We start from the raw sequence: 26,330 nt of genomic DNA, 5'->3' as shown, positions 1-26,330 counted from the left end.
ATGAACGAGCGTCAATTTTGTACATATTTATCTCAAACAATAGAAAGTAACATTATTAACTTCAGATTAAAAATTATATTAAAAAAAAATCGTGTCTTCAGAGAAAAGCCCAGCCAATCGCAAGTGGTCGCGTTTCAAGGAGGCGTACAGACGCTGTGGATGAGGAGTTGATGTTCCTGAGGGACGAGGAGCAATAGCGCGTAGTATAAACTCTTTGCAAAACGGTGCTGGAAATTTTCCCACATTTCCACCATCTCGAGGGGAATCTGCATCAGAAATGTTCTTGACAGATGTCATCATGTGCGCTGCCTGTAAGATTAAAACAATTTCGTCAATGGTAAACAACTGGTAGTATTTTTTCATTTTAAGAACGACGATTTAGGGTCGTAACGTCTGAATTAAAAGTTAGGCAAAGAGGAAACACATACAGCAATTTCCGGCAAAGTTTTTTCCGCCAATAATTGGTGAACACAAATGAAACAACATCGCTGCTATGTTATAGAAATGAATCTGAACAAATTCAAATAACCCAATCTAAAATATAACCAATTTGAGGAAAGTTTTCACAATTGAAATATTCTGAAAGATTAAACTCTGGCGTCTTTTTCATCTAATTCTGATGTTTTTGGGTACATTTTGCTCGCTGATGAGATCTCCGCAAATTGTCCGGGAAACATTCAAGAGATCTTACACTAGAGTAGAGTTATAACGCCGCGTAACCGTTTTGTTCTAAATGGTGAACAAAATAAGCTCAAAAACATTGGAATCAGACCAAAAACACTATATTTCGATTATTTTGCGCGTTCCAATGACAAAATCTTCTCTCAGATTTTTGATATCTTAGTTCGTGTTATTCAAAATCCCTTCTACATATCAGTTGTCTATTGTCGTTCGCTATCATTGGTACATAAAACACATCCAGAAATTCTATAACACTATTTTCTTGTTACCCAACTTTGATTCAGAAGGTTATCTGCCCATTCATCCTTAAACACATATTATTCCCATAGTACCTTCTGAGCTTCGTAAAACATTGACGTTATTCGGGATCTGACATATTCCCATAATGCATCAGGAACTGGAACTTCTTTCTCGCGCATTAATTGCACCAAAAACCCGGTAAACTCTTTCGTTTGATTTAGACCGCCCAGCTTACGCTGCAATGAATTGGCCTGTGCAACCAAAGCTTCGATGCCTTCGATGTCATGTGCGATTTCCTGAAAACAATTCCAGGCAATTTTCATATAAGTAACAAGTGTTGACAAACAAGCGAGACTGAAACAAACCTCGTATGATTTTATTTTTTGGTGAATCGGCTTTGTGGCATACTGCAGCTTGCTCAAAATGCTCTGCACAACATCTGGAAGATTGCTCAAGGCTTCTTGTTTCTGAGAGTTTAGTGTGCTTAACCCTGCATGCATAAGAACTGGCAGCAACAATTGGGCGATCTGTCCAAGGCGTTGGGATGTCAAATAGTGTATTGCTTTCTCTGCTTCACGAGTATCATCGAACAAACGTTTTTGGCGATGGGCGGGCACCGGCTGTGACGATGTCCAAGCGTTTGACCAAGGGTTGTTTGGGATCATCATTCGAGGTGATAGATGGCCTGAAATACAGAAGATTCTTTATGCTATACATGGATGAATAAATTGAGGTCTGAAATATCGAAACATGGCATCTGGCGCTACGCTAATCGAGTCATAGTTAATTTTAAAAGCCGCTTTCTGCCGTCCATTTTACTCTTTGTCAACTCAATGTAGCTAAACTGAAGTCTAACGACTTGCACGTAGTTTGCTGTCGCTTAAAATTCGTTTAATTTAGTTGAAACCCAAATTGAACAGATCAGCTTATTGGCCAGTGTGACGCCATATTGCTCTGACCACGCCATTAATTTAGATCGGGTATTTTGTTCAATTCTGCCTTGAATGAAAAAGAAATAAACAGTACATAAAAATCGGATAAAATTGACTGTTAATGAAAAAATAACTTGTATCGATACCAACCATTTTTTTGTCCCCACTCGTCGAGACCCTCTTCTTCAATCCAATCACGAGGAGAGTACCAACGAATAAAATCTTCCAACACTGCGCCCGGATTTGCAGCCTTGAATCAATGACAAGTATAAGTTATGTGTTGGATGAATTTGAGTTTGGTAAGACGATTTCTCTACTACTAGGACAAATAACACTGGTGCGGTTTTTTAATGAAGTTTTTCCCTTTTCTTAACTTTGGTTCAGAGAGTACAACCCATTCATACTTGACTCAAATTTTGCAAACCATTGATAATAACATAAAACATTACCTTGAAAGATTCCATATCGGACAGAAGTGAGGCGCTCATCAGTCTCGCCCTCATTTCTGAGGCACGTTGGTCTGTCCCAAGTTGCATCATAACTTCCGCATCCTCTTCCAATTGATCCTCTGTTTTTGGAACTGGTTCCTGTGTTACGGGAAGATAAAGAGATCCTCCAGTTTTTAAGAGCTTTAGGACGGGATGCTTCGCTAGGCGACCTGTTGGTCTGTTCCATAAAGAGTGCTTCACTTTTCGTTGTCGTTTTGTCCCTGTATCTTCGCTCTCAGTTGAATCTTCGTTTGTACATTCGAAAAATTCTTCATCTGAATCTAAAATCCGAACATGAAATATGCAAGTATCAAATATCTAATCGGTACATGTCTGATCCTATTTTATGACAATATGGTGACTGTAGTGGTCGTTTATGGTAAAGTTACCAAATATCATGATGCAAAACACGTCGTGTTGTTGGACCTTCGTTTATTGACTTTTAATCAATGTGGAGTGAAAGATGCAAAAAAACTTTTACAATTAAAAACAATGGCCATGGCCGTTAGTGTAATATATTTACTATCGCAAGATTGTTTCTCCTGAATGTAACCCGAACATTGCACACCTTCCGTGTATAACACTGGTGTCACACCGCGGTCGCTGGAGACCCCACATCAAAAATCATTTCATGATATATCCGGAGATATCGATTCGCATAACATGAAAAAATTTTGGGATACTCTTTAACTACTATATATCAAAGCAAATTAGTTATCGTTAACAAAATGAAAATTTGAATATGAACAAAAAATTCATGGCACAACGGAATACAGGAAAATGGATCATTCCACTCAAAAAATCATAACTCACTGAGTTTTCAATATTTTGAGCTAAAAATTTACTTAAGTAACTCTCAAGACACAGATATTTAAGAGCAAAAATATGCAGATACTGCGCGATTTAAAAAAGGTTATTTATCTGATTCAGTAAAGTTGAATTTTTGGAAAAAAATGAACTAACGGTTTTTCTGATATTTTATTATTTATCTTGGATCAAATCAGATTATTTTGGATGTTTTTTGTATGGAATTTATAATTCAGATGCTGTACTGTACAACACGAAATATGGAAGAGATCAAAAACTGGATAAAAATCGTGATTTAGCAATGGAAATTATTTTTATTCTCAATTTAAGGTTCCCAATTTCAGGAGTTTCATTCCAATTCAATATCGTGCTCATGTATTTGAACCTGTTATAGATGATGAAAAAGGATTGTCGAAAAATTTGAAGATTTATACGTGTTCTTTAGAGATCTAAAAAATCTGAGAAAAATGGCGGACAATCAACAAAATAAAATTACCAGAATCGGGATCGTCGATGTCCATACTTTGCGGTTTGTACAAAGATTCTTCGTTCACTTTTTTTCGCTCAATGCAACAGTTCAGCATCTATAAACATAAAAATGAGGTACAGACACGCTCAAACAGTAAAAATTTATCATTTAACGATTTCTCAGTATTTTCCACTCTTGTATTAAAAAGTGGACATGTTTTTTCATGAATAATTTTTAGGAATATAGTTATGGGAACCAGAATCAGCCCTTTCATTTCTCTTCCTTGAATGTAGCATAAATAGAAAGATGATATACCTGAAGTTTTTGATGCAATAAACACGTGCGGACCGAGTCAGGAAAGCCAGATCCGATTCTGCAAAAGGCACGACAGTATAATTTTAACAATAATTATTCATCGCGTGAGTGAGAAATGACGTAATCGACAGTATTGCGAGAGACGCAATGAAATAAAATTGAACATAATATTCGGCGTTATTTATCATGAAAAATTTCGAAACAAACAAAAAATTTTGAAGGTAGAAATCGTCGGGGTTACACAACAGTTGAATTTTCATCCCCATTAAAATCAATAATCATGATTACTGTAAAGAATTAATGTCTTGTATTCCTTTTCGTCTCGTGCCTAGTAACGTTCAACAACCTTGCAACAGCCTATAAACTGTTTACGAGATTTGCCAATTTGATTCTGAAACAATCCTGGTGGCCGAACGTTTGTTTCTCACGTGCCGCAAGATTTGCTAATGTCTACTATTTTCATCCTAACATTCACTTCGTCAATTTTATTGCCACAGAGATATTGGTAAGCAGGTTTTGAGCTAAACACCAAAAGTAGTCAAAAATTATCTCGGAAATCAAATACGAGAGTGTTCTGAAGTGGAACAGGAAAGCACAAGAAAACTGCATACCGGTAAAAAAAAAACAGAGACAAATGGAAAGAACGCAGGTCAATTCTACTCATAAATTGTTAAAGCTCAGATATTGGCAATTAAATTTATGTAGAACTTTAGCGATTCCACGTTCAACGTAGCAATACTGGTGCCATGCAATTTACTGTTAATAATCTTCGTTTTTTTTCCACAACCTCGATTGATGCCACCTGGTACATTTTTTTTTGTTGGGTTTAAACGACCGTCCAAAGAATTTCCTGATGTTTTTCAACAAAAAATCAACGTTGGTAAGAATATAACGAAAACCTTACTCAACGGCTCATAGAATACTATACGTTTTTGACCTGACAATGAGATATTTTGGCCTACAAGTTATAATTTTCCAAATATGTTTACTTGAAGGAAAATAGAGGACTCTTAAAACATTTGGAAACACAAAAATCTATAATTAACGTTTTATGTCGGGACCAAAAATACTAGCAATATGACGTTGCATAGAATGATCACCTAATCGTTTCAAGACGTTTGTTTAGTTACGATGACTTGAGAAAAAGTGAAACAGATTTAAAAACGAATTTTATTCTTAAATGCGACACAGTCAGGACTATTATTTTCCAACCCTCCGATGACATCTTGTGATATTTTAGATCGAAATGCAAATCTGGACGGGGATTGAAGATTGTCAAGTTGAAATAAAGATGCAATTTTCATAAAAATCGTTATTTCGCAACGTTATAATTGCAGAAAATTCAGTAAGCCATGACAAAGCAAAACATCATTTTACAAAGTCAAAGTTGTTGAAATTCATACTCTCGCTGCAAAATAGTGATTTTTTTTCCATGTTTTGTTTTGTTAATATTACCAACTTCAACCTCATAAATCTGGGCACTGTACTAATCTCGGATTCAATCTTGTACAGTAGGGTAGTCCTCAGTATAGTAATTCTCAAATTTTCTTGCTCCCATGGGTTAAAATATGTCGAAATGTATTTTGTTAAATTTAACCAAAACCGTAGCCCTATCTCGAATCCAAGTTTTACTCCAAAGCATTAGAATTTTCCCGTTCGAGCAACGCGGGGAAACTTAAAAAAATGAAAAAAAATAAAAAAAAAAAAAAAACTATTATCACGCGGCTGCATCTTAGAAGGATTTCAGAGAATTAAATTTAAATGTTCAGTGACCAAAACCGTTACAAAGTTATAAGCCTCGGCTCAAAAGTCAATTCTATGTAAAGGTTCATCTTTAAACGGTTACAGTGGCTAAGCTATTGACTCAACAAGATTTTAATGACCGTCTTGACAGAGACAGTTTTATACAAAATTTAACCCTCTAAAATCTGTTCCCAAGACGACGTCCGTATTATTAATACACGATCAAGTGGTAACAATTTAAAAACCGATGATACAATCCTTTTGTTATTCGCTTATATGAGAAAACTTCGAATCCGGAGAGGGACTTTTTAAAATTGGATTCAAACTATATATCCTTCCGCAAGGATTTTTGTGACAAAGTTTCTCACTTAGAGGCTAAAAAAAAAAACATTGTGGCTTTGAAACGAAACACCTTAGTGCTCATCCCGAGCATCTTCTCCTTCTCCTCTTCCGACTGAACAAGCAACAGGTGGGCGATGACCCCACGGTTAGCCGGAGGCTAAATTGCCCCATGCGTTCGTCTGTCTTTGGACGAAGGTAGATGCACACCGAGTACGGGAGAACTTGCCTTCGCCTTTACCACTGCCTATGCCTAGAATTTGCTCTACCGCGATCAGTCTTGAGTCGAGCTCAGCGTTCGGACGCCAGGCAAGCAGGTTCTTGCAGTCGTCCGACGAACACAAAACTCAAACGACGCGCTATCGCGACTTTGCGAAGGAAATAACGGTACTGATCCACACCATCGGTCAGGGCTATCATCTCGCTATTTTTGTCTGGAAGGAATATTACCCATCGCTGTGATAAAAGAAAAACAAAAAAAAAAAAAAATCGCGCAGGGAATACTCGAGCTCGTAATGTCACGATATAAATTTGTTAAAACGGTGAATGCATCGGAAAACGTATAAAAAAAACAAGTAAATAAAAGAAAGGAAATCACTCCTAGCACAGGAAACAACAATTAATCAACAGATCATCATCGATTCGATAACATTGTTATAATTTTACAATCAAGGATATATATATGCTTGTAGTGATAATTTTAATACACGTGATACAGTGAGGCGGGGAGAAATTTTATTCTGGATACAATAAAAAAGAAGGATAATAATTTTGTGAAACAATTAAATCGGAAAATTACTGCTGGTGAACCCATCAAATTTACATGTGATTAAACTGAACTACGATGTAACTATGAAGCACAGGTGTTCCTAAAAAATTTTATACCTTCGTCTTCTGTGAATAATGAGTAAGTATGTCCGCATTCCTTATAAACAGAGTTAGGATCATTATCGTGACTTATTCACTTCTGCAAATTAATACGCTAATGAAATTTTAATAGAAAAAAACAAAAACCGTTTTGTCCGCAATTAGCAATACCTAATCGTGCGCAATTTACGATAAATATATATTTTTTTTATCAGTTAAATTTATTTTGTTTTTACAATTACAATAACATATGCAGTGTTTTATTGTACGAGTGGCAATTTTACTATAACAGTATTAATAATAGCTGAGAAAAGAACATCTTGAAACACGAAGAGAACCGGTACTTTGTAATTCTTGTATGTTCCTGGAGTATGATATTAATTATAATATTCTGCATTGCACCGTTTTGCGAAATTGTTATTCCAAACGCAGTTAACGAAAATCGTACTCGTGAAGACCGTAAACGTTATTACCGTTAAGAGGAAACTCTCGTCGAATCCACGATTTAAAATAACCGAACGTGTCTCGAGATAATTTAGTCACGAAATTGATTACGACAGAATAAAAATTCGTGCTTTAATACACGCAAGTTGAAAAGTATATTCACACGTCTGTAAAATTTCAGACCAGGTTATCGACCTACTAACTAGTACAAAAAAAAATACAAAATCGAATTTTTAACGCAGGGTTTTATAGTACTGCTTTTCAAAGTGTTTGTTCGCGAAATAAACATGTTTCTGACAGACAGAATTTTGTTGAAAAACAAGCAATACACTCTGCAGTTGGCGATGATTCAAAACATCGCAACGAATTATAAGGACATTCACTTCATTACAAAGATATGCAAGATCGGAAGCGATTTCTCTACGATAAAGAGATTTATAGGATCTTCACGCTCAAAAGTTATGAAAACCTGAAACATGCCAATTGAAGTTAAGAAAATCTACTTAGGCAATTATTTATGCGAATAATACAGTTCAGTAAAATTTATTTCATGGTTTGATCATTATTAATCAACAACCAGAGACGTATTTCGCATTATGCTTCCGAGGTACCCAAAAAATACCGTTCTACGGGAATAAGTAACATTATTATCGAAAGGAATCGGTAACAGAAGCTGATCCTGATGCATATGAAACAGGTATTCCGCACCTCAATGACACACATTCAAAGCGAAATGCCACAAACGTGTTTTCATCCTCGGTAGGGATTCGCAAACTGTTAGATACGCGATAAAAATGTGTAAATGAAAGCACAACAGTTACCCGGTCTGACTTATCGAGGTATTTACTGGTGAGAAATGAAGCTTTGAAATACTTGGCTGTACTATTATTATCATTATTATTATTACTATTATTTTGGTACGCTGTATGTGACCAAAAGCGAGATCGGGAACCGGTACAATGAATTTATAATTTAATACACCATTATACAAGCACATAACATGTATCAGAGATATTTAATTACAAACTTTATACCTCCAAGCGCAATTTTAATTGTACATATAATCGTGAATAATTCTGCAGCTGTAAGAATACACATGTATATATATATATATATATATATATACATGTATAGGCTGCATATCTAGACCCGAACGCGACTTTCCTTTCGTATTTATTATTTTATAATAAGGACGAGGAAATAATAGCAAGAGGTTACGTAAAATACGGAGTAAATTATAATGAAGGTAATATTCTAACTACAAATGGAGAAAAGTTATAATATTTTACGATTCTTCACATTTTTCAAAAGAATCTCATTATGCCGTAATCTATTTCGTTGAAGATCCGCATTTATCTTATATCTAATCTAAGATAAAAATTGTAAAATTCGAAAATCGAACTTGAAATATTTTTGATTAAAAGCTCGCATCTGATTTTGTGGAATAAATTCTTTTCAACGGGTTTTCAAATCACTGCATTATAAGGAAAATGCAACGTATCACGAAATGAAAATACATTGAAACTTATCAGAATAACAGTAAATAACAGATTAGCAATCATCCGTACATTTGAGTTACAATTCACAAACTTTGAATTAGATTTTGCCCCGAGGCGAAAGGAAAGTCGAATTTTCTCGAAATTTAAACACAGTTTCGTCAGTGTTCGACCGTTTTGAACACTGCTGTTCAGCAGCAGCATGGTTGATGTCCCCGTCGTCACAGGTGCAGAAACTATACGCTCTGCATGCCGTTCAATGCTGTGTAGAATGTACTGTTATAAGAACCACATGTTATGCATAATATGCATCAATGATTATATGGACCTGTAGGTTAGAGGAAGAAATCAAGAATATACGTATAGAAACTTCTTCGACGTATTTACATCACGTACGAAACACAATCGCCAATCTCTTTGTATCGTGGCGGAAAAACAATATATTCGTTTTTGCAATATCAATTTTTTAAATCAAGCATGACTTAAAAGTCAGAAGAAAGTTCGTTGCTCAGGGGGATTTTCGTTAAAGGCTCGGAACATGCGTAAGATGATTCTAATTCGTTGCGGTCGCTGCCGTACCTGAAACGCGGATACGTAGCGGCAATCAAAGACAATGAGTCTAACACTCCATGAATGAATTCATAAAAACATTGTTTGTACAGTTCACTTCACACTCCAGTAAACGACGATTGTGCGCGATTGGCCGATCACTTTGTATTCCTGATAATTGATCACGATTTATGATGTATACCTGCTGATTCGCACTTATCAACTTCAATCATCTTAATCTGCAAGAATTCTTGATAAAATCAGGATACTGAAATTTAAGAAGCACCGTATTGCGGCATTATATATGGCGCTAACTGTCATGGCCGTCGTATTTACTGATAAAAGTGTTTTTTTCCCAAGTTTGTTGGTCTGCATCAAATTAATGTTACAAAATAGAGCACTGACAGCTTGCACGATGTTACCTGTGTTGCAAAATTACTTAAACTCTCCGAAAACGATCAACTGATTACGACTTCCAACGCGTTATTGCCCTAACCAAAAACATGACTAATTACAGCTCTGCCTGTATCGATTTTTGATTTAAAATATTGCACGAGTTATTGCGAGGTAAGCCGACCTAAATCTCAAGATCTTTGCGAAGACGGAGGGTAAATTAAGTTTGTTGCAAATGGGGCTGGTTCTTCATTTCCGCAACTGCTTCCTTGCTTCCGGCAAAGGCTGTGCCAGCCGTAATTGCAGTTCCAACCCATGGATTGATATATAAGATAGTCGATTATCAACTTCGCCGACGCTTTCACTGAGATAGATCAAATCTTTCTTGACTACAGGGAAAAGTTGAACCGCATATCTACGCCTCGTTGATCGATTCCAGTCTGATTATTATACGTTATTTTATAAGTGGTAAAACTAGGCCTGCGTTTATTTTTTTTTTTTTTGAAAAAACCGTTCTTCTTTTTCGTTGTGGTTATCTTTCTACACATTAATTTGAATCGGTTGCAAAAAACTAGATATTCCCACCCTACTTGAGCGCGTTTCGTAACAACAATTTTACTACGAGGTGTGTATGCCTTCAGTGAAACAGACGGATTGTGAGACACAAGGCAAATAGTTCGTATAAGTCGGTTCAACTGTACCTTGCGAAATCCGCTGGAGCACGGCGAAACATTCCGCGGTCCACGCAATGGACGGTGTGCAAACGCCCCGCAGAGGCGAAGGCAAAAACAGAGAGCGAGAGAGATCCTTTCACGTTCATACACGTAGCACAATGTCCCTTTCCGGCTCTCTTCGTTTTTCCCTTCAAACATCGTTTTACGATTTGACAGAATAAAGCTAGTTTCATTTTTTGCCAATTTCGGAACAATCGAATCGTAATTATTTTTTTGAGGCTTCCTTTGTGCCTATTCTTCTTTTTCTTCTATGAGGTCAATGAAATTTCGCATACATGAGAATAATCACTTTCTTCAGCTTTCATATATTAAAATATGAATATTTTTTTTCAGTCGTAATCGATTTCTGGTTACTCTAATTAGAATTCAAAGCATGAGTTTGGTTAGTCTAATATGGTGTCGCATTCGATGATCAGCTGATCGATTTAGTCTCAGTTTCCGTTAAATCACACGCATATAAAGAGACAGAAATCGTTGTGCAAACGATCACAGTATTTATTTCTTATATTTAGCTAAGAAAGAGTGAAATATAGGTCAATAAACTACTTTTATTATTAAATACGATACGGTTAACGTAGTCAACTTTGCGCCGCCAGATGGCATCTTTCGATATTTTGGATCTCAAGAGTTGTCCAATGAATCATACAGTAAAATGATTCAAGGAAATAACGTAGATGTATTCGATTACAAAATTGGGGTGATCAATGTATACATGTCATTCAGCTCAGAACATTCAGATTCTATCGAAGTTCCTAACACTATAATAATAATAATCAGCACCAACGCCCGACATACACGATAGGGTATATCCTTATGAACCATTAGGATTGCGAGGGACAAGAGAGGGAATGGATTAGTAACCATCATTATTTGTAGATACAGAGATTGAAAATCCTCGTACATTCAGATCAAGTTTTTATGATAATTCATGAATATTCACTATCTTTTGGCCTTGGCCCGAAGTCCTATTAGATTGGTTCGTATTCGATACATTATACATCTCATTTGAATATCGTGAAACATTCGAGAGGTTTTATATCGGGATTGCACAATCCTGAAACTATTTCAAAGTCGATCTTTTTATTAAAAATATTTTACTTAGGAATTTGAAACATCGAAAATTGGAAAAGGTCAAATTTGTTCTATTCTGCAATAATGTTTACGGTAATGATAACACACGACCTCCAAGTGCCATAAGTACGAGCGTCTTTCAAGCTCAACGCGTGATAATTGGTAAATATCACATTTGAAAAACGAGTTGCTGCCAAAGAAGGCCATTGACGGTCATTCGAGATCTTGTACAAATATTCCAAACATGTTTTCCAGTGGACGACGTAGAATTTTTTTTAAGTATTCTTGTTCTTTTTATTCTTTCTTCAGTAAGAATTCTTATATGATTATTGTTCAATATAATTCTCTGTAATGCCGCAGCCACTGAATTAAATTTACGTCTTCAGGTCACCGATGAGATCAGAGAGAAATCTCTCAGCAGCATTGGAATTCTTTTACTTGTGGGTATTCCCCGTAGTGTAAGTCAATGCCAAATAGTATGGGAGAGATCTTCTGTGCAGCACTGACATATCGGTAATGCTCGCTGTTCAATTTGTAACAATTCTTTTGACAGGAGGAATTCTGCGGCTCAATTTGAATGATATGGCGGTCTTGACTCGAATCGCATACTATAGGGAGAGAGTCAAAAGAGACCGAAAGTGAAAGGCTAGAGATTCCATTAGGCCGGTCGTCTCAGACGCGTTATTTCGTCTCTTACGTCGACATCTGCATGATGCTTGTGAAATAATTATGACTTTCAATTCGCCACGTTAGAACGCCCGGGTTGTTACCGAACCGGTAAAACTCGATGTTCGCGGAACAATTGTAACCCAGAAAAGTGCACTAGATAATAAGTAACGGAAGATGAGGTCATATTTAATTATAATAAAAGTTGTTTTTAACCTGTATTTCACTCTTCGTTCATTTAGTATAACAAAATAATAGAAGAATAGCGTTTTGTGTCCTTTTACAATCGAGAAATTTATAAGCCAATACCGGGGTTAAAACAATCAGCTGATCGTCAGGTGTGACGCCATGTTGCTGGAGCCGCGCCCGTATTTTTCGCAGTGATTTGTTACGCGTTTGAGATTTTTATCCTAGTTTTCTTCCCTCAATAACGGTTTCACTTAAGACTAACTAATGACCCGGGACCTTAAATATCATTCGCGACGGTTTCCAACGCAATCAATCGTTATTGATTTTGTGTATCGAAGTGATTACCGCCAAGTTGTGGATCCCATTTTTGAAGGTTTCATTCTTAGGAGAGGGGAAGATTTTATTATCACTCAAAAATGAAGAGTCAAGTTCTCAGTAAATTGTCGCGTTCTGAGATACATGTCCATCTGATTAAGTTTTCATCTAACCATATCTGGGAAACGATTAAACGGATTTTTATCGTTTTTGTCTCAATCAACACAATAAATCGTTACTTAGAACTAGATGAATTTTTAGGAAAATCGTTTGAGGTATAGTTGAGTGATTTGCGAAAATAAGAATCCTTTCATACAAGATTTTATTTTGTTATGATGTTTTGCCGATGGCTGAGGGTATGAGAGAAATGTAGCCACAAAGTAAAAGGTTGAAAGAACCATATTATCCGACACTAATTACGGAGGTAAATTACGGGAAGTGTGTATCGCCACGCAGGCTCGGCACAACAATTTGTCGGTTACTGGAGCATCGTTAGCCGCACCGTCATGCAGTTGCAGTTGCACGCCATAGAAACCCACACTTATGGGTATGCCTACTACAGGAGTGAAATTGGACTTGGGATACTTGCGCCTCGATGGATGAATCGGTCCGACCGTGTTAATAAAAACGTAGGAAAAGAGAAAAACCGCCATAAAAATATTTCTCAATGTTATTTGCGTCAATGATGATGAATACGAATGATACAACATCACTAGCATGTGATAGAAATGAATCTGAGAAAACTCCAATAACACAAGCTAAGATGTGAACAATTTGACAAGAGGTATTATAATTAGAACATTGACAATCTTCATGTTTTTGGGCTCATTTTTTTCAGTGGTTTACTACTTTTCTCCTACTTGGAGATATCTAATTATAACAATTTTTTCGGACAGACCCTGGAGATCTCTATGGTGATTAAAACAGGTCCAAAACATGAGAATCGAATAAAAAATATCAGAGTTTAATCCTTACGAACTTTCTAATTATGAATCTGTTTCAGCAGCAAATTGTTGATATCTCAGCTTGAGGTATAGAAATTCGCTCAGATTCATTTCTACCATACAGTAGGGAGGTAGGACGTGTTTAGTTCGGTGTCCATCATCGTTGAAGTTGATACCATTGAAGGAGCTTTTTAAACGGTTTTTTTTTCTCTCCTTTTGCAACTTTAGATTCAGGCCGATTGATCCTTAATTGTAGGACCCGGTGAAACGGTCGAGTGTAAAGGCATTCTTATCACGGTGTCGGGAGTAGCGCTAGGCCGAGGACGTTGGAGTAGAACGCATGCCACGGTGGATGAGTGGCGTGAACGATGCCTCGTGCCCCGGTTAACAAGTGTTCCGCGTCCTACTGTAGCTGCCTTGACGCGATCAGCCAGCTAGTGGAGAAAAATTAATTGCCTGTACCGGTACTTCAAGTACTATCAACTGTAACTAAAAACACCCACGTTTCACTAGCTTTAAAAATAATTATTACATACATGGGAATTTCATGCAATTTCACCCAGCGCCGTTTGGTCACATTTCCAAATTTGTTGTAACTTAAGTTTATAATATTCTCAAATACAAACTTCCATATTTTTTGGTTCGACATACTACCCACAATTGACTGTAATAAGACAGGTCCTGTAATTAACTCAATGCTCAAGTCACTCGTCGTTTGGCAATGGTTTGACCTTTACTTTTCATACTTAGATAAAAAATTAAATAAACGTATCGATGCTTCATATTTTCATTTGAATGTTGATTAAGTGTTCAGCGGTGAAAGAGATGAGATACAAAAAGGCCAAGAACTTCACTGAATGAAGTTGACTTTTACTTTTTACTCGTCAATCTAGTCTTGGTATACAGATACAAGATAAATGGGAGTGTACGTATCAACAAATCACCATTATTACGGAGTACTGTAATCCTGTTCATGAATTGTTGCGTTTGTCTTCATGTAATTTGTTCGAATGACAAAATTATTTCATTTGCGTTAACTCTGTGATCATTGAATTGTTCTTTCTTCGTGTTTATTGTGCAAAATTATAGATATTTGTAGAACGTTCCAGGATTCGAAGTTGAGCGAAAGCTAATTACAGTTGTGTGAATTATGATATTGTTCGTGTCACTATAAAGTAAAATCGATTTTGTTACGCCGAATATCGTTGAAAAAATCAGTGCAGTTGGATCTGAAGTTCATTAAGGCGGAAAAAAAATTCTGGCGCATTAACTAAGATACCATTGCAGATATTAGAATTTTGTACCGTTAAATAACCTTCATAAATGTTCTAAGAAATTTGAAACTAGAATCACCGGTTGCTATGTGTAAAGAAACGTAGTTTTAACATAAATTTTTACCGTAGCCCAACTTCAAAACACCACAGTTCCAGACAAACGTTTTGAAAATATTGAAATCATTCCTAGACACACTCTGACGTTTTTGTAGTACGACGGTATTTCGAAAATTAAAATCCTTCGAAAATTGTGTAACTATCATAATTTTCGGTAAGCTGAAATTTTACAAGTACTTAAGTACTCTAAAAACCTCAAAAGTCAGGGGAAACATATGAAAATTTTCGGAACGTTTTTAATTAGCTGTGGCGCGTTGTAGTTTATTTACAGTGAAAAATTGCAGAAAAACTAGCAAATATCGCTAGTTCCAAATTTTGTAGAATAATGATTAAGGACTGCTTGAATGCGGAAAACTATAAACTTTCCAATGCTTTCTTGATAATACGCTAACAATTTTTTTCGTCGAGTTATGTGGCTTGAAACTCAACTGCTCCGATTTATTGGGACAATAATAGTTTCAAGAATATACCGTACAAACAAGCGGTCCATATTCAGTAACTTTCGAAATGAACTGCAAAAACGCTGATGTCAATGCGTAACAAAATGCGATTGGTAATCGCGGGATATATCTGAAGTAACATGGAGATGCGCCTTGTCAAGGGGCATTAACTCGTAACGGAATTCACTTGCCTCGTGGTATTCAGGGCCCATAGGCGCGGACATGCTGCTAGCTAACGCCCGTGTACAATCAAAGCACCGTAATAATTAAATTCAATTTCCATTTACACATTGAAATAGCTGGACTTGGCCAACGGCGCGTGTGTCCGATAGAAAAGAAACGGCGAAATATATGATATATCAGATATATGAAAATTCAAACTGTCGTCGATATTTTATCAGTACTGTACAGATATATATTAATGTCCACTAGCCGTTCGGTCGAGGAGAAAAACGCGAAAAACGGCTCTCCTGAAAGGACCAGACGTAGAACTTTTTGCTATTCCCGTAACTATAGCGAAAATAACGATCCTGAACAAAAATTTCTCATTTTCGCAAATAATTCAGGAATAGCTCGACCGACTTTACTCAAAACCTAATTAAGTCTCAGATGAAACGAACTGCATTGATTGAGACTAAAATCATTCAAATTGGTTCACTCGTTCTTGAGATATCGACCATTGAAAAAAATTACAATTATTGCAAATAACTCATTATCAGGACCAGTTTAACCGATGTTGCTCGAAATTTTACGAATTCGGAATTAGTTAAAACTGCATCCATTCAGTATGCAATCATCAAAATCGGTTCAGTCGTTCTTGATGTACCGTCGATCAACCAAATTTCCAATGTTAGCAAATAAATCAGAAATGGCTCGACCGATTTTGTTGAAAATGTAACCAGTTCTGAATTAGTCAGAACCGCATAGATTGAGACCAAATCATGAGAATATGTTCGCTTGCTTTCGAGACACTGTCGGTTAAAATCTTGATCAAATACGCTGATTGAAAGTGTCGATTCGAGAACAGTCTCAATGTGATTCTCTTCAAGAGAGTTCAAAACGCAGAAATCTAGTGAAAAGCGGACTGTTTTCATTGCCAGGATGGTTATGTCTAACGACTTCCTGCCTTGCGTGGAAACAACAAAAAATTAAATTGTGAGTTCACATTAATTAGTAACGTTAATTTTGTAAATTTGCAGATTACCCGGTGGTTGAGCTGCTGCTGTTTCTAGCAGGGACATTCTGCGCAGTAGCAGCAACTTCTCCGTGTCCATGGGGTGACAATGTTGCAGAACTACAGGGTTCATGTATCTGCGACTACAATCTAGCGAAAGAACTTTCCGTCCAGTGCGATGTCGTGGATTACGAAAAGTTGGTCGGAGCCCTGCACGAGTACGCCTCGAACATCGTGATAGAGTTGCTCTACGTCAACGACAGTTCAATCGGCGTACTTAAGAACGGCTCACTATCGACGTTGAACATTAACAACATCCAACTTTCGGGATGTCACATCAAGACGATTGAGAGCGACGCGTTCAAGGGCCAGCAAAAGTCCCTGAAGAACTTGAACCTGAGAAATAACGAGTTAACGGAAATTCCATCGCGCTCCGTAGAAGTTCTGAAAAATCTAACGGTCCTCGATTTATCGATGAACAAACTGACCAAGGTGCTCGACGATGCTTTTGCCAAACTGAATCTAATCACGCTGAAGTTATCCGACAATGAGGTGACCATTTCTCCGGGTGCGTTTAGGGGGTTGGATAAGACGCTCAAAAACTTGAATCTGAAGGGCACGAGGCAGAAGAAAATACCGGAAGCACTCAGGGGTCTGAAAACCCTAGCATTCCTCGATTTGTCTTACAATAGTCTGCGGGAACTTCCGGGGTCAGCTGGACGGCTGGCATTCGACGGACTCGACGCGCTGACTGGATTAAATTTGGAAAGAAACTTCATTCAAAACATCGAACCCGATGCTTTTTACGGGATTAAAAACACTTTGAGCTCACTCAGCCTGCTGAGCAATCTTATCCCCGACTTTCCCACCGCGGCTATCAACAGTGTTCATGATTTAAGAGTACGTATGTCATTTGTTGTGATTAGTCAGGCCATCGTTTTTTTATAATCAATTTTCAGGTTCTGGACATCGGGTTCAATCTGATCACCCTTCTACCGGCAAACGCCTTCCAAGGTAATCCGTCCTTGACGCTACTTGCAATTGATGGCAATCCACTACCGACTGTGCCTGAAGCGGCGTTAATGCACCTCAACGGAACATTGCGCGGTTTGAGCTTTGGTGGACCATTTTTAAACTGTGACTGCAAGCTTCGCTGGATTATCGAATGGATACGCAACCAGGACCTGCAAGTTACCAGTCGAGAGAAACCCCAGTTTTGTGGTGGCCCAGGAAATCTGCAGAACAGAACGTTTTACAGCATCAAATCCGAAGGTGCGACAGTCTCTGCTTTGATTTTCATTCGTAGGGTTATTATTTCAATATCTTAAAACTGCTATAAGTATTGGTATCTTTATGCGGGCGTCTTTAGAACAATATGGCGACGAATCAGTTCATCAGCTGATCGTTTTTGGTCAACTTCATAAGTATCAAAATGCAAAAAACATCGAGAGAAAAACGCAGAGGCCTATTTAGTGCAGTAAATTCACTGCCACAAGATGGCATATACTGAAATTGGAGATTCCGATATTGTAAGACTGCTTATTACATTTGAAATATTATTAAGCGCAGATTCACCTGCCCTGAATTATTTGCTTCATATTCAATGGTGTTAAAATTGTTTTGGTACAAGCAGAGACGTTCTATAATCTGCTGAGACTATGTGAAAACCGACAACTATTAGAAAAACGTTGAGTTGTTAGCATATCAACTCTGGTGGAAACTTTTCCGAAATGCGATGAAACGCTCTAAAATTTCTCTAAAATCATAATATTTGAATGAAATTTCTTTGCAGTTTATGAACGAAAACTTTCTACCAGAAATATTCTGTGTGTCGAATATCAAGTATTTATAGAGATAACAATTTTAGAACTGGTCTGCCCTACTGGAGTGATTGCCGTTGGCACGGTAGAAAGTGTGGATACAAAAGATATCGTAGGTGATGTGGAAGAAGACACAGTAGAAGCAGTGTTGCCACCAACTCGTACGTCGACAACCAGTACTCAACGGCCATCAACTGCACCCCCATCATCGTCATCATCCAGTACACATCGTTCGGTTGTTAATTTGGAAAAGATCACAGAAGACCCAGTTGTTTCTACGACAACATTGCGGACAACCAGCAGACCCTCTATGAGTAGAACCGGCAACGTTGTCATAACCAGAACGACAATATCGCCTCTGAAGCATCAGCAAGATCACAGTATCTTACAACAACACCAGCCCAAACCACCACTCGTCCTCGGATCCCCTATTTACAAAATGACAAGGGGATCCGACAAGGGGATCATCGTCAAAGACGTTTTGAGGCAGGATAACACAGTCATCATCTACTGGGATACTGAAGGCCTGAACAGTATTGGATTCAAAGTAATTTACCGTCTCTTTGGTGAGACTAGTTTCAAGTCGGGTCCACCGCTTGGCAACAATGAGCGTGAATTTAAAATAAAGAACGTTCCCGCTCAGGTAAAAATGTGATATTCAACCGTCGACAATGTTTAAATCGTGTAATTCACGTATTCAGATCTTGATTTCAGGAGTGCATGATAGTCTGCGTTGTCTCGTCGGAAGAGACAGACATGAACCCTGCGAATGTTCCGTATAACCAATGCAAGGAAGTGAGGACAGAGAATTCGCCGACCTCAAACATGGACAAAATAACGATTGCAGCCAGCGCTGCAATCTGTGCGACAATCGTCGTTGCCGTCGTGATCTTCGTCGTCGCGAATCGACGAAGAGCCAGGAAATTGCACACCCTCCATAATCTGGATCAAAATAAAATGGGTGGACCTATCGCAGGCTTACCGGTCAATTGTTGTTCAGGTATTGGGCCAACTCCAAGCCCGGGTGGACCGTTGTCTTCATTGGCGACTTTGAGCGCATTCAACAATCAAAAAGACTGGGACCAAGTATCAGCCTACAGCACTAGGAGTATCCCTAGGCCAAGAGTTTTCCCAATGGAACGCCAAGGTTGTATGATTTGCTCGATATTTTAAGCCAAGAAAACGATCCTAAGTTTCAGCACAACCCACGATCCAGAGGCATGATACTTTCTCTGTGAAGTCAAGTTATCACACTCTGATAATTATGGCTCGTTTGTACACTCAAATCGATGGAACGGTCGATTTTGATTCCATTCATTGGGATATTAATAATCTTCATTCGTTTCCTAATAGGTTCGATAAACAGAGCTGCATGTATCGATGAAATGAGGCCGCAAAGTCAACATTTTGGTGTCGGAAAAGTCTCGACTCGGTCAATTGCTGACGGACAGTCACAGCATAGTTTTTCGAACAATTCGACACGATATTTCGGGTCAAATCCCGTACCATCGAATCTTATCAGTTCACGACCAGGTGAGTTCAAAGTTCCACGCTTCACATTTTTCCTCCGATGAAAATTTGTTTGCTCCAAATGTCACGAAAATTTTGTGATTCAGAGTTCTGTTTATGGCATTTTATAAAAAAATTTACACCAGGATCAGTATCCATCACTTATAGGCTTTTTTGTTAATAATTCTGCTTATAATTCAGAATTGCGGCAGTCACGCCAGTCTCTCGCAGCGGCGTCCGACAGGCTTTCACGGGCCAGCTTCCCGACCAACCAGGCCCATCAGCCGCACACATCAGCTAGGCGACAGCGTCCGAGATCGCGTAATCGCACATTAGAACAAGACCCGCCTCGCCCAGGGAGTAGGTACAGTTTAGCAGACTCAAACCACACTCTGAACAACTACGAGGAAAACAACTGGACGGATCATGACATGGATATTTATATGGCCCGAAACCCAACAACGAGGGGTGGTCTTGTACCATTATGATCTTAATGTGTATTCTTCATCATTCTGCTCAACCATATTAGAGAATCAATGGGCCCCACTATCTGAATCAAAAGTTTGGAAAAGAATATAAATCGTTTGACAAATTTCCAGTAATATTATTTGTACCGATGATAGTGCCCTACTATGTAATAGCAGTGAATCTGAATAAATTCCAGTATCATAAGCTACGATGTCATCAACAATTTGTAAAAACTACTTTTAATTGAATAATTCAAAATCATTACATTTTGGTGTTTTAGATCCAATTCTAATGTTTTCAGGCTCAATATGTTCACTATAGAGGCTTTCAAAGATCACCTTAACAAAATTTTACAGACAGTTATCTCTAGATTGGATAAAGAATATATTTCTGTAAGTAAGGTGCAAAGAATGTTAGTCAACAATTAGATTTTCACGTTATAACTATACTATGACATAAAATCGCTCGAGAATTTTCCAGGGTGTCTGATTAGTGAGTAAAATAAGCCCATATTAGAACCGATTCAAAAACACTAAATTTTAAGCGATTCAAACGTTCTAATTATAAAATTTGTTCTCAAATTGATGATATCTGAATTTGTATTATTCAAAGTCGCACAGATTTATTTCTATCACATAATAGGAGAGCAGTTTTAATCGCATTCACTATCATTGGCACAAATAACATTTCTGTAATTTTTTTCAACAATTTCTTCCTTTTTCCCAACTTTCGATTTTGGGTCCATAAATTCTTGAAATCGTTTAGCGTAAGTCAACTAAAAGTAGCTAGGTATTAATGTATCATACTCTACCGCTTAAGTTCGATTAAAAAAAAATTAGGTGTTGAAAATATTTTTAGAAAAATAATGCAGCCAGACAGTTTTTACGTTTTTTTGAAGATAAATTAATGGTAAAACTGTCCTCATCACATTTTGTGTTGCGACAGGAATCGTTGATTATGTAGTACAAGAAAAGAAATCAAAGAAAAGAAACTTTGTTGACGATGTAGAGACAGTTTCCCAGATAATTAACTTGACTAAAGGTAATTAATCAGGCTAACATAAACGTGACTTGTAAAGGAAATGTTTAAAAAAAACGTCTAGGCATACGCACATGGAGAATATTATCAATTCAATTCTAGAAACAATGCAGTACTGCAGGCTTCAACCGTTTGATGATGCACACTAATGAAAACTAACTTTCTACTTACCCTGGAATGAGGATATTTCTTTCCCAGCGAAATCTAATCTCTTGAACAAACTCGTGCCACAGATGCGCCAAAGCTGGTGCTCCACCAAGGTTGTGTGCACAATGAGCAGCGACAATAGACAACCGCCACACAAGACTGTCTACTGCAGCAGTTTTTACGCCTTTCCACTGGTCATCTTCGACATTATATGCATTTGCATTGGCATACGGTTGTTTCTGAAATTGTAAAACGTAAAGACTGTTATGATCATCGCGATAAATCAAATGTTTGTTTTGGTAAAAATTATTTTCAATAACGTTTAGAAATCTTGACAAATTTAGTAACAACGTGAATTTCCGACTGTTTCTCACTTTTTTGCTGTAAAATCTCTTTATAGAAAATCCTTGATATTTGTTGAAATATCTTGAAAAAATTTCATAAACTAGTCTTATTGCAAATATTCTTTTCACAAAAATATGTCTAGATATTTTCAAGTACATTTTAGAATTATTATATAATAATAATTTCAGAATAATTTCAACTGCTTCCTCAAAATTTTTAATTTTTCTCCAAAACCCATCCCGATTTTCCGTAACGCGGTTCCGTCAGAAAATACGCAGTAATACTAGAACTCTGAATTTTCAGTTTTATGATACAAAACAAAGTTCTGACAAAATAGCAATTTTCAATAAAAATTGAATTTTAATTTCGAACATGACCTGATCAGAAATAGCCATATATAGAAAAACTCGGAGTTTTTAAATTTGTCAATATAAAAATGTTGAAAACGCATCTGTAAGTTGTTTCTGAGAAACCCATCCGATTTTATACCTCAAACTTGATTTGGTCAAAAATAGTCAAAAACTTAATAACTCGGATTTTTCCACATTGCTGGTAGAAAATGAAGTTCCTATCAAATATTAGTTCTTCCAAAAATTTTCTAGACTTTTGTGGATTCCCTCACATGTTATCAGAGTAATTTAAACTTTTCCAGTAGAGGTAATGCTGTTTCTCAGAACTATTCAAAAACATTGAATATTTCTAAAAAATTTTTACAAAAGGTCGTGTCAAATTTCTGAGAGTTATTTTCACCCCTGCTGTCACTGTAGAGAACCATTAATGCTCACCGGGTTATCTTCAGCATCTGGAAACAAGAAGTACAGTATTGGTAAGAGTATATCTTCCGAAATTGGACCCTCAACTGATTTTGTCTTCTTGATTGCCGCCTTGCTAACGACTGTTGAAAGTGCCGGTACTCTAGACTCCGTTAACGCATTAAAAGCGGAGCTCAAATTTTGACCATCACCTTCAGTATAACTTACAAAATCACCTAGCAATTCAAACAACGTCTTCTGGTTAGAACACAAGTGTATAAAGTCTATCAAATATTCGCCAAGCAAACAGGCTGGGGATGACGTCATTTTCACTTGAACAGACCATTCTGGGGCTTGTTGCGGCTCTAGATCTGTGTAACTTTCACTATCCACTACAACATTTTCGGGCATCTCTGGCCAAGTTGTGAAAAGGATTAGCTCTCTGAAAATGACACGAATGGGTATATTCAACATCAATCTATCATGATTCAATTGTTCCTTGCTTTGGAAGTGTATTATTGACTGAGTAAATTATAATTCCAATACATAAATGTACACTCTCACCCGACTGGATCAAATGTAGCGCCAAACGGAAGCTTGCCAAGCTCCGCGACTCCGAGTGTTTCACCATGCATGAAATCAAAATCTGGTGGATCCTGTGTCCATGTACTGCTGGTCCAATCTTTGAGCAAATATGTAAAACGAGCAGAGACCATAGCAGGATCCAAACGGATCCCACATCCCTCAGTAATTTTTTGTTTGAACAGTGTTAGTAAGCCTGTAATCAATAATTTGAAAAAACAAATACTGCTATTCAGCTATAAATTACTTCCCAAGTCATATTGCATCATTGAAAATAACTTGTTGTGAAAAATTTTGACTATTAAATATGGAATTATGAAGGATATCAGTCACATGTTGTTAAAAAATGTCATGGCTGACTCTAGGATTTAACATTTGGTTGTGGTGAAGCGATGTGGCGTCGAAGCAGTAATCAGCTGATTGTTTTAGGTTCATTTTACAATTGTTAGAGAACTAAAACGTTTGCGCAAGTCATTGTGCGTCTAGTTTATCCCATTTAGTTGATTCATGCTCAAAAATGAGAAAAAAATAGATTTATATGATTAAATGTGACTCTTTTCTAGCAGCAGTAGTAGGAGAGACTGCGGTAAAGTGGGTTGGTTACAAATTTTAGAATTTTTTTTTTCACATAGTAACAAGAAGGTCTAAAGAAATACTTGTCGACAGTAAAGTGAAATAGTTGCTTTACCTATAGGTAACCAGCAATAGAAATATGACATACTAACAACCATAATAATTTTGCTTTCTCAAGTGGCCCACTTGGACGCATCTCTCGATCCTATATTATTTTGCCACAGTGTTAAATCCCAATCAAGCATGCAAGTACCATAGAAAAAGTAGTATATACACGGTCACATATTCGTTGCTAAACATAGATTCCGGGTGAGAGATATCCACTTATGCCGACGCCAGGTAGAACACTTGCGTCAGTTGCATTAGTATTCAGCAACGAATAAATAACCCTCTGGGTGACGTCACACTGATGAGACTAACCATTGAGGAATTTACAGTATGGAGGAACTTTCTTCAAGTGCACCATATCGAAATGGCTGCAGACCCCACGCCCCTCACTCACGCCTAGGTAAAATGATTGCCAAGGTTCTTGAACTTGTACAAACATAGGAACTTCGCTGCAAATACCATACGTTAAATTAAAGGTACCCGAAAAATATTCGACTGAGCTACCTTATATAGTGCAAAAGACATTGCCATTCACATTTTCTGTATGTCACTACATTTCACATCACAACTATTTGCATTACTTGTACATTCTGGGTGTAATATGCATCTCACCCTATTACAATTGATATATTGTTATTACATCTTCCAGATAATCAAGAATACAGAAATTGTTTTGGCGTGCCTCATTGCTTCTGCATGCATTGCAATCTTTTCCCAATATACGAACCAATTTGAATTATTCGATGCAATTGTAATTGAACTGAGAAGGATTTTGATGCGAGTCTCATCAGCTATCGCAACTTCTTTGGCAGGACTAAGTATGATGAACTCTCTTATTCCATAATATTTTGCTATATTTAGATGTTCCTGATCTAACGATGCAAAATCGTTCGTAGAATTCAGGGCATCCATTAGACATTGACTTCTCTTATCCTCACATTCTTCTATGGAACTTTGAATCGCTTCATCACTTGGAGTTATCAATTTGATATGTTTGAGAGAAAATTCTACATCTGAAAAAATGAATTACCAAAAAAGCTGATGCATTATTGCTAGTGTTGATGGAAGAAAAACAATGGCACTGAGTCATCTAGCGATAAAACGAATTTGTGTGGTATGTTTTTCATTGCAATTGCCAATCCAAAAAAATTGTTTAGAAAGAAATAACCTGCGCAGTAACTAACCAGCGAAATGTACATTTTCAGATGTTGCTTCCCACGAGAGGTTGATAAAATCTCCCTTTTTCAAAGGTGAACATATTTTGCTGCGGGGTAATTTCCATTCTCGAATTATCTCCTCTAAACGCGCGATAAATACTTCCCACTCGGAAGCTGTGGTGAAATCGTGGTGGTAAGTGTCTTCTATTTCAATATTATTCATATTGCAGCTATTCAAAGCTTCACATTCGGTTTGATACTTCAAAATTTCTAAACGTCAAATTTATAGCAGAAGACAGAATATTGAAGAGCGCTCACCGATGGTATATCATAAGACAGTTGGAGCTGAGTCAGTGTTAAAAATATGAAGCCTATGCATGAAACGCATTTCTGCGAAATCCCCTGTCGCGTTACGAAATCAAGTTGTGAGGGCTAAAACTTCCCTAGGAGTAGGGTAGAGTCGGCAGAGTCCATAAGGTGTTTCCTAGCAAACGCATTTGTCCCGTTCTGCGCAAACCATATTGGGTGCTTTTCATTTACTGACTCAAGTCGACTTGTGTCGCTATTTCTGGTATATTCCTTCGCCCATTGGCCGGTTACACTAGAAATAGCGACACAAGTCGATTTGAGTCAGTAAATGGAAAGCATCCATTTGGCTCTCACCGAATAGATACCATTTTAAAAATAAACGACACTATACGTATACATACACGTGACATACACCATGCGCCCAACGCACCATGTGGAGATTTCCACACTTTTATAATGTACGCCAAACGATCTCGAATGCAATTGGTTGAGAATTCAAGATGGCCTTCATGTGGCGCAGGGTGCGATTGGTTCTTGACGGTTCTTGACCGTGAATTGCTCCGAATTCCAATTTGCACTGATCGATTTGATCAGTAATAGTCAAAACGTATAAAAATGGAGTTTTTTAGATTTTCAATCCAAAAAGTAATTCGGAGAGAATCTGAATTCTTTCTAGAACCTCTTTAGAATTTGAGTCATACCTGAGATATCGCAATAATTCTAAAATTCTCCTGAAGAAAATCTATTCTATTTTGTGACGCTAAATAATTGCTGTTATAATTAGTTTTATTTAGTGAAATTTATACTTCTTACGGAGTAGCCCTGGTTTCGAAGT

General features: G+C 37.3%; 2 protein-coding genes across 2 annotated transcripts; one reads left to right on the top strand and one right to left on the bottom strand.

Moving 5' to 3' along the window:
- Positions 1-11: 11 nt before the first annotated feature.
- LOC124297139 (rab3 GTPase-activating protein catalytic subunit) lies at positions 12-25,549 on the bottom strand. Its single transcript, XM_046747819.1, has 13 exons — positions 25,214-25,549; positions 24,757-25,042; positions 24,342-24,478; positions 23,331-23,544; positions 22,800-23,208; positions 21,694-21,908; positions 3,933-3,990; positions 3,645-3,732; positions 2,303-2,622; positions 2,004-2,103; positions 1,287-1,606; positions 1,014-1,217; positions 12-309 (listed from the first exon to the last, which is right to left on the bottom strand). Exons 1-13 carry the CDS (start codon positions 25,407-25,409, stop codon positions 79-81), a joined length of 2,778 nt encoding a protein of 925 aa, XP_046603775.1. The 5' UTR covers positions 25,410-25,549; the 3' UTR covers positions 12-78.
- LOC124297140 (leucine-rich repeat and fibronectin type III domain-containing protein 1-like protein) lies at positions 6,308-21,696 on the top strand. The gene is made up of 7 exons (XM_046747820.1): positions 6,308-6,921; positions 16,713-17,587; positions 17,647-17,959; positions 18,555-19,150; positions 19,222-19,654; positions 19,861-20,040; positions 20,218-21,696. The coding sequence occupies exons 1-7, from the start codon at positions 6,918-6,920 to the stop codon at positions 20,502-20,504; spliced, it is 2,688 nt and encodes an 895-aa protein (XP_046603776.1). The 5' UTR covers positions 6,308-6,917; the 3' UTR covers positions 20,505-21,696.
- Positions 25,550-26,330: the final 781 nt, after the last annotated feature.

This window comes from Neodiprion virginianus, chromosome 2 (assembly GCF_021901495.1).
Source record: "Neodiprion virginianus isolate iyNeoVirg1 chromosome 2, iyNeoVirg1.1, whole genome shotgun sequence".
In the NCBI taxonomy this organism is placed as follows: domain Eukaryota; kingdom Metazoa; phylum Arthropoda; class Insecta; order Hymenoptera; family Diprionidae; genus Neodiprion; species Neodiprion virginianus.
This window is presented reverse-complemented; position numbering and strand designations above follow the sequence as displayed.